The sequence below is a fragment of the Chinchilla lanigera genome, unplaced genomic scaffold (genome assembly GCF_000276665.1).
Source record: "Chinchilla lanigera isolate Chin_1 unplaced genomic scaffold, ChiLan1.0 scaffold00013, whole genome shotgun sequence".
NCBI classification, from domain to species: Eukaryota; Metazoa; Chordata; class Mammalia; order Rodentia; family Chinchillidae; genus Chinchilla; species Chinchilla lanigera.
This window is the reverse complement of record NW_004955414.1, coordinates 6,094,585-6,104,374: the sequence shown is the minus strand read 5'-3', so window position 1 is coordinate 6,104,374 and position 9,790 is coordinate 6,094,585. Positions and strand designations below refer to the sequence as shown.

The following is a 9,790-nucleotide window of genomic DNA, read 5'->3' as shown; positions in this document are numbered from 1 at the left end:
GAACTATTGTGTAGCCAGAAAAACATAAGATAAAAACTTAAGGTTTTCTAAAAGCTCCCTTTCCCTTCTCAAAAGGCCTGAGGCTCTAGTTGTAATGAGAAAATGTTTTCATGCCACCAGATTAAGTTAAAAGGACTTCACAGTAAAGATGGTCACCCTGAGAAATGGCACAATGAGGAGTCATGGCGACAACAGTGGAGAACTGCAGTTACGTCCAAAGCATCCTGTGATCTACTTGAGTGCTACTGATGACCACAGCAGTGATAGATTCTGGTGACCTTGGACTGTGGGGGTTTGCTGACCCAGAAGTCCCAGAGGGGGAAAATAGCACTAGTAAAAATAAACAAAGACGCTCCAAGAGAGTATTTCTCAACCTGCCATGGAAACTGAATCCCCTCTTACTGCTGGGCATGTGTGCTTCCTAGGGGCCACACTATACTTTCAGAAGTATGCCAAATCACACATGACTTAATAAACAAAACTTTATTTTCCTTTAATACAAAAATTAAATAGCAAGGGATTTTTTGGTACAGTGATAAATTAGAAATTTACAGTACAGACATCAATGCAGACATACTTTTGTACATCCTTAAAGACAGGGCCTTCTTCCTTTCAAATTCAGCAAATTCATTCAGGGTGTGTGTACAGCAATTTGCCTGGTACCTCTATGTTGAATATCTGAAAGTCCCCCAGCTTGGCCTCCAGGTCCCTGGAGCTGTGGAGTGGCCTGAGGATCTGAGAAAGGGCCAGAGAGCAACTAGCCTGACTGCCATACAAAGCAGGCTGAGTCTTCTTTCATCTTTCTGCAGATTGCACCCACTACCTGGTCCATCTTTCTTAAAAGAGCTCAAGAGGCCTTCTTCGTCTTTCGCCTTCTAAAGCCTCACAACATCCCTGTGAGGTAGGAGAAACTCAGAACCATGTATCTGCCTCAATGGGAGAGACAGAGAAAGCAGTGTGCCTCTCCCAGAACCCATAATGATGTCAGGGCCTATAAGGGACTGGGAATTTCTAACAACCTGACAGGGAAGATGGACCCAAACTTTGTGGGGCAGAACTGTTCTCAACCTTCTCTTCAGAAGCCTTCTGGGAGCCAGAGGTCATGTACTGAATACTGCAGGAAACCAACAGAGGTGCAAGAGTGTTGAGGGCATGGCTCATAGGGGATCCCAAAAAGGTCTTTACAGACTGCCTGGCTGAATGCCAGGAACTTGCTGATGCACACAGGTGGAAGAGGGTAAATAAGAAACAAACAAGCCACTATAGGGGCAGCTGGACTTACCAGGGGAACAGGTATGTTGGGGGGGATCCATGGTTCACTTCCCCTCTGGTACTGTCAAGCACGCCATTATTGCACATTTGCATGGCAATCGGCAGCAACAGAGGGCTCTATCCAGGCTACAGTGAAACAAAATCCATTATTTAAGGTTCCAGCATCTGATCCTTGGTAGGAGCACAATACTTTCTTAGGTGTTTCCGAGATCTGTGACCTAGCCACAGAAGAAAAATGATAACCCAGGTCCTTTGCCAGACATAATGCAAACCCAGACATGGACTCTGAACTCAAACACAATAAAGGAACAAAGGAAATTGTCAGAGTCCAGGGACTTGACTTGACTGGCTAGAAGCGCAACTCTCTCCAATTCCCTCTATCATAGAATGAAATTCAAGATGTAGACTGATTTTAAGAGGTTCCTTCCAAAGTCTGTGCTCTGCGGTTCCCTTTTGTAACTGCTGCTGTAGCTACCTGATCAGAAACCAAGATCACAACATCCTGGGAGAGCCCTTTACATGAGCCTGCCCGGGCTGAAGATGCTGAGTTCATCTTCGTGTCATCCAGTACCAGCTTGGTTCTCAACACAAAAGGAAACCACTCAATTCCAGGACCAGGAAGCCAGGGGGCCAGGGAGTTCAAAGCTAGGGGTGCTCGATAGAATCACGATGCAGAATCTAATACAGAAGTTTTTCAGATCCTGTTTCTGGGGAATACAGGTAAGGGAGTGACCCAGGAAAGAAAAAAATCAACGAGCATCACAGAGAAATGAAAGGTATCACCCCTTCTCCAGTTTCAGGGTCTTGAGCAAGCTGCCAGCTCAGAAGTCGTCTCAGGAAACGAGGCTCCATAAAGGAAGAATATGAATCAATCAAATAGCTTAACCAGATGGCTCTGGCCAATTCTACCCCATATTACTCTATGTTAAGGTTTGACCTCTATGCAGCAGGAGAAAAGTCTGCCAAAGAGGAGGTTAGACTGAGGTACCCTTGGTCCGATTTAATAAAATCTCTGGAGGCCAAGAGACTTTTGTAAAAGCTACAAACAGACCTATTTATTCTGGACTTCAGAGGGGGAAAAAACCTAACTTTTTCCCAGTTAGATACTGTCTTCAAATATGCCTATACAAGTCACAAGGCACAACTGAAACACAATCTGCCTGCCCCCAAAGCCATAGTAGGTGTGGGAACTTATTTCCATGTAACTTGTTCTCAGTTTTCCTGGGGACTTGTAGGTAGATTGTCATGAAGCAGAAGTGATGCTTTGTCACAATCCCTGTAACTGATTTAGAAGGAATCCTGGGAAAGGACAAAAGATTAAGGTACAGAGACCCTGAAAGAGGTCTGTGGAAAAGAGACAGTGACACTAATTTGAATTCTACAGGCCCCTATTCCTTCACAAAACCAGCAGCTAAGCACATCCAGGGGCATCTCTATCCTACATCCATTAGAACAGAGTTTACCTCCCATGGCATCCCTAATGCCCAAACTAGGGCTTTACACACAGTGGTAATTCAATAAATGAACATAATAGACTTTGCTTTTTTAAAGTAAATATCAATTTAAGAAAACATAGAGTCGCTTGAAGGGCACTGGAAACTGACTCCTCAGCCACAAAGTTCCTTTCTTGAAACTGTAAACACTCCCCATTGTCTGGAATGTGAGAAGAAAGGCCTATAACACTGCGGCATTGCTAAGGCTACTGATCCAGTCTGTACCAACATCCACTTCTGATCAAATGTACCTTTCCCTGAAAAGGCAGCAAATCTGTGGATGAGGCAGTCACACCCTCAAAATTGTCAGGGCACTCTCTCCAGAATTCACAATCAAAGCATCCCGAGTTCAACCAAGTGCGCTTTGATTGTTATGATTATTGTTGAATCGTTGACAAATACTGAATGCCTACTCCATGCCCAGACCTGGTAGGTGCTGCCTTGGTCATATAGTCATGAAGCATGAGAAAGAAAACTGCATGACAATGCCCTCTACTCCAGAAGCAAGGACACTCTCTCCCTGACCAGCCGCCTTCCCTTCCCTGGGCCAAACTCCACACAACTCCCAAGACACCGGGGTGGAGCGTGAGTAAGGGCAGGCCCTGCCCCTGGGTGCACGCTCCAGGGCCCTGCACAGCTATGGGAACCCTCTGTGAGCAGCAAGGGGAGTTCACATTCTCCACTTTGTGGGCAATGCGGCCTCAAATAGAGTTAAACTGGTCCTTCCAGCCATCAATTCTCACGTTCCTTGGAGCCCTAACCCAGAGTCCAACTGCACAAAGCAGCAGGGGCCACCCAGGCTCAGACAGCTTCTATTTCAAAAGCCCCAGTACTCTCCCTTGCAAACATGCGAAGGACCTTACATGTATCTTGATCGCAGGCAGCTCAGTAACATGTAAAAACAAGAGGGAAAAAGGACAGAAAATGTCAAAGCACAGACATAAAGCTCAAGTCAAAATAAGAAGACATGCTTATTTCCAGAATTTGATCACCTATTTGGAATTCTGAGTCCCTGGAAAAATTTCTCCACAAAAGAAAAAAGGTTTTCTATCTATTTTTAAGATGTCATGAATTAATAAATAATAAGCTACTGCGAAGCAGCTGCTAAAGCAAAGACAGAGGCGAGTTACAAGGAGAGCAACCTGTGACACTGACAACAAATTGTCCCAGAGATCTGGTGATTAGAATGCCTAAGGCAGATTAAGAAAAAGGCCAGCTACAATTTTAAAAGAATTGCAACTTTTGATAGGCTGCTAGGGGGTACCCCCTCGTGAGGAGCATAAAGCATAAATTTTAAAGGCTTTGGATACTTCCACATAAGGCAATTAAGACCTGTGCTGTTAGATTTTGCAGTTCATTTCATATGGTCTACACTTTATTCCCTGCTAACCAATCCAGCTCCTGGCTGGCATTCTGGAGATTCATTAAGCACCATATAAATACTCCAGGCCACACTGCCTCCAATGAAATCTTATAAGGAGCCTTTGTTAATTACTAGGGAACAATTATGTGCCAAGTAGTTGGATTAGCTGTCCTTAGTTCCCTTTACAAAAATGAATAAGTCTCCAGTGTGGTAAGTAGACTGGACTCTGATAACATTCTTTAGCTAAGGCGGAGAAAGGCACTATCAGTCTAAGAATGCAAGATGACCATAGTTTTAAAGTCAGTTGAGTATATTATGTCATGGTCCAAGAATGTGCTTTTAATTGTAATTGACACACATAAATTACACAGCTAATCTGTGTGAATGCAAAGTTGCCAAGAAATTTAACATTTCAACCCTTCCAGACTGGCGTCTGCATAGATGCAATCACACAAAGTAAAATATATTAAGTCCCCATTGCTCAATGCAATAGGTCTCTGGGGTTGGTAAGGTAAGTCAACTTTGTAAATCTCATTTTCCTCTGAATTAAGTGATTGTCAGAAAGCGAATCACCCTTCCTTTCCCCCTCATTAGGCATGCTGCATTGCAAAAATTCCTATAAAAATACCTTTTTTTGAGTCATTAGTGTAAAATGAAAACAGCAGCAGCCTAGAACGGAGATGTTAAAATTAAAGAGAGGAGGAGAGAGAAGAAAAATCCACTGGACACCTTATATTTGTCAGAACAGCACTCTGTTTGTTCAAACAATTCTGTTTTATGACAAAGGCACTGAAATATTTTGACACCACCTCTTGGGAGTGCAATCCACGAAGTTCTAAACAGAAGACAGTGCACCACAAAGATGTTTATGTTAAATCAGCCAAACTATAAAACTCTTGTAACACTCCTCTGAACTCAACGTTTCCAGTGTTTACAGATCACTTTGCTATCTGAAAGACCTAGTTAGTATTTAAAATTTTAAAGGGTTAAAAAAATTTATCTTTCTTTCTGCAAGTTATCAACTCACATCTCAAATCCCACCCTGGAGGGAAAAACAGCATCACCCTGGACTTGCTGGAATCTGTGTAGGATCTCCACGCTCTAAGCTGCAACCTGCTAAAGTGATCAACATTTTGATTTCTCACAGCTTTAAAGCCTCTAACTGGCTTTTCCATTTTTGGATCATTCCAAAGTCTGCAGCAAAATCATTGGTTTTTATGATGCTGGGGTGGGAGTGATGGGTAGTGGACTGATGGGGGTTGCTTGAGTGTTGCTAGTTTGTTCAAACTGAGGTTCACTGCTTCAGACTTCTAGGAGCATTTCCACAGAAATGCTGGCATTCCCCACTTCCAGACGAGGAAAGCACGGCGCATAGCTAGACTTACACCACAGTCTCATTGCCTGTCCCAGGCTTCACCCAACCATTCCCTCTCTTTTCTCTCTTTACCTTCCCAGAATTCACCAGTCTGTTGGAACACTTCTGCCACGTGTGAAGAGTTTTGGCAGACCAAATCCACATTCCTGAGGTGATACCCACCAGCAAAGACATAAAAATTTTCAACATTTCAACTGCCATGTTTGAGTCATCTGCAGAATACCGAAAGAGTGCCCAGTTGGAGATTTCATAGAAATAACAGGCAATCACACAGGTTGCGGGTACTGTGTACAGTACTGAGAAGACACCAATCTTGACCATCAGCCTTTCCAACTTGTCTGTTTTTGTCCCATCCTTTTGAAGATTTGACCGAATTTTGAATAAGGCCACCAAACCTGCAGCAATGAATAAAGTTCCAATCACCAAGTAAGTGAAGAGGGGAGCCACCACAAAGCCAGTGAGGGCATCGAGGTTCTGGTTACCAACGTAGCACAGGCCAGTCAGTTCATCTGCGTCCACCAGTCTCATAATCAAGATGACAATGGTTTTCACTGCAGGGATGGCCCAGGCTGCAATGTGGAAATAAGAGCTGTGCATTTCAATGGCTTCATGACCCCATTTGAGTCCAGCTGCCAAAAACCAAGTAAGTGTCAAAATAACCCACCAAATGGAGCTGGCCATTCCAAAAAAGTACATCAGCAAGAAAATTATTGCACATCCTGTGTTCTTAAGTCCTTCTTGGATGAGAACGGGTTCTGCAGCCTCTTCAAAATCGCAGGATATCCTTTCCCGGCCTACAGTCAGCCTGACAATATAAGCAATGCTATAAATATTATAGCACATACTGAGAAATATGATGGGGCGCTCCGGGTAAGAAAACCTGGAAGAATCAATCAGGAAGGTCAGCACAGTGAAGGTGGTGGAGATGAAGCACAGGCTGGCCCACACTGCCATCCACACGTCAGTGAACTCCTTGGCCGAGCGGCTGTACAAGCCAGCATCGTAACCACACTTGAGAACACAGTTCAGGCTCCTTTTTACCCAGATGTACTGATCAGAATTGGTTCCTACAGAGTGGCATTCTTCCCCAGGCTGGCTGGGCGTTTTGTGAGGTAATGGCACCTCTTCATCACCTGGCCCTTCCATGCACATGTGGTTATGATCATTCTGGGGTGGAAATTTGCTGCAGTTCAGGCTATCAGGCCAGGCAAACCCAAATTCCTTCAGGACAGGCTCACAACGTCTCTTAACTGAGAGACACATGCCACCACATGGGCCGATGGGGATGTTGATCTTCTCTGTGCACATTGGCACATAAACAGAACAGAGGAAGAACTGGAAAAGTAATGAAATAAACAAAGAAAACAATGACTTGGAAGGGTAACCAAATGCTTGCACAAAGCTGACTGAACGCTTCCCGGCAATGTACATATCTACTCTTAAATCAGCCTACTGGGTGTCTGTCTGTTTACTCTGACTCCAACAAGGGTTCCTAATAACCTATCACGTTTACACGCTTTCCTTAGTGTGGCTTTAGTAATCCTCCCCGGAGAAATATATATATATATATATATATATATATATATATATATATATCTGGCTGAAGAATTACATAATCTGTCTTCATACAACCATTAAAAAAAAACCTTTAAAAACTAACTTTTAAACTCCTTCCCTGTCTAGCTACTATTTGTGGTACTAAAGATTGAACCCTGGGTCTTTGCACTGAGCTACATCTCTAGCCCTTTTTAAAGCTAAAATAAGTGAATCTGACACTGGCAAAATAAAAGGCGAGCAGAAGAGGAAAAAAAAAAAGAATTCTGATGTACATGTACCAATTTCCTACAATGAATGCAATCAGGTACCGCAAACATGTACAAATAAAATTTTTTTTAAAAAAAGTTTTGGGACAGGGTCTTGTCAAGTCACTAAATTGCCCAGAGTAGGTTCAAAATTGTGATCCTTTTGTTATGTTCTCCCAGAGTTGTGGGATTATGGTACTTGTGACCACCCCAGTCTTAGCTACTATTTGGAAGAGCTGAAGAGTCTAGTAAAATGACTCATTTAACTAAGGGGTGCTTTTATACCCCCATTTCTTTATTATCTTAAAAATGTAAAACATATAGATTGTGTTAATGTTCTTTTTTTACCAAAATTTAAATTAGTCCCATATTAGGATAAAAAATGTCCTGAGACACAGACCCAAGCATGAGCTGCAAATAGAGGTCTCTGGTCACCAGGGGTTTGTTTGGCGAGGATTTCTTCAATGAATAATAATGAAACACAATAGGAAAACGTAAATGTTAAGTCCCTGAAACTGCAGTACCGGCAAGGGAGAGTCCAGTTGCTGCCCTCAATTCCTCCAGCATTGATAAACAGTCTCCTTGGCTCCTTACAGATGTTGTCTATGAAGTCTAGAGTTACAAGTAACTATTTTCCAGCATGTAAAGGGATCCAGTCCTGTCCTTCAGAACAGCTTGGCTGCTTCCCCAGGATACATGTAATTAAAAATATATATCCCTGCAAAAGCTGTTTCTCCAACAAAATTGCCACTGATGTCAGGATATGTGCTGTTTCCAAACTGAGAGCTACAAGATCATTTCTTAAGCTTTTATAACCTATTTCTGAAAGTTCTGAAACTTCCACAGGGATATTTCACCAGCAACAGGTCTAATCCCAATCATCTTTCCAAAACCACAATCCAGCTTTTAAAATGACCTATGTAAAAACACGCAGCTAGTAAGTAAACAGTACGTCTGTTTCTTATCTCCCAGAACTCAGAGCCAGACCCATAGATTTCTGAAGCATTTAGCCTGGACAGTGACCTCTATTTTTTTCCCAACTACTCTCTTTTCTAAATTTCTAAAACTCTCAGTCTCACCAATCAAAACACGACCTTAAATTTTTTAATTTTCCTTTCAGCTCCCCACACCCCCGGGATGTTTTTGCAAGATTATACCAACCTTGTATATGTAAATCTCTCTCTTCAATTATTATTAAAGAACAATCTCTGTATCACTACACATTGCAAAGCTTTAAAAAATGTAATGACTTTTAAAAGGGGGGAAACCCTTCTGATATACAAACTACCTTCCTGGAGTCTTTTCTCTCCCTCCAAGCACTGAACCTGCCTTCAACCCTGAAGACAAGAACTCAAGCCAACCCAGTAACTCCTGCTCGAAATGACCTCTAAAACCGTGTGGGAATTTGCGAGAAGGGGCCGTTCCGCAGAAATGGAGCGGTGGTATTTTATTTAATAACCCTCCCCCTCCCCGCCAATACGGGGAGAAACGAGGTCGGTAAGGGTCGGGGAAGGGAGGAGAAGTCTGTCTCCTTATCTCTCCTTCCAAGCCTGAGCTGCAGCTGGTTGCCCCGCTGGGGACTCACCCACCTAGCAGCGGTGGCCAGAAACCTTGGCAAAGATAACCTTCAACTCCGCTGGGGTTAGGGGCTTGGCCAGACACGGGTGGGCAGGGGAAAGAAACGGAAGGGCGGGGTGTAGGAGCGGGTTCTTTCGCAAGCCAGATGACTTACACAACGTTTTGGCTTCCAGTCTCTGAGAAGGGACTGCAAAGTGGTGTTGGGGATGGAAACCTCTTTTGCAGGGAGTTGTACCCTGAAGGCTAGGGAGGAGACCGGGCGCTGGGCTTGGCACGGGCGCCACGGAGGGAGTCGGGCTCCCCGCCCAGGGGTTCCGCCAGGGGTCGGGGTCGCCCACCTGCAGCTGGCTGGAGCAGCCGTACTGGATGAGGGGCGTGAAAGTTGTCAGCTGCAGCTCGGCGTCTGTCTGCAGCTCGTGCCCCACCAGGTTGGGCATCTTGGTCACGTTGTAGCCGAGGTTCTGGCACATGGAGATGCGGATGGGGTCGCAGCGCCGCTCCTCTTCGTCCCCGAAGCCCCGCGCTGGCCCCAGAAGCAGCAGGAACGGCAGCAGCAGCCCCAGGCTGAGCCCGACGCCTCCTCCGGGCGCCCGGGGGACGCTCGGCCCTGCGCCCCGCCAGGCCATGGCCAGAGTCCCGGGCAGCGGGGCGGCGGCGCGGGGGGCTCCTCCAGCAGACACCCCCAGCTTGCCCGGGAGCGCCGGCTGCCCGCGCTGCTCCCGGCTCGGCGCAAGGGAGTGCGAGAAGGCGCCGAGGGCGACAGGGAGCAGGGGCCGCCTCTCCCACAGCTGCGAGCGATTGTGTGGGAAATTAGACGCCCCGGGCCGCGGCCGGGGGACAGACTGCGAGGGTCATGGCTGCAGGCGGTAGCCCACACCCGCCGACCCGCTGCGCGCCCGGGAGAAGC

At 45.4% G+C, this 9,790-nt stretch overlaps 1 protein-coding gene across 1 annotated transcript; it reads right to left on the bottom strand.

Annotated features, from left to right (window-relative positions):
• Positions 1-464: 464 nt before the first annotated feature.
• Positions 465-9,790, bottom strand: Fzd4 (frizzled class receptor 4; the record flags this gene model as incomplete). The annotated part of the gene is given in 2 exon segments (XM_005379734.2): positions 465-6,838; positions 9,222-9,790. Coding segments are annotated over 2 exon segments (1,617 nt in total). The 3' UTR covers positions 465-5,509.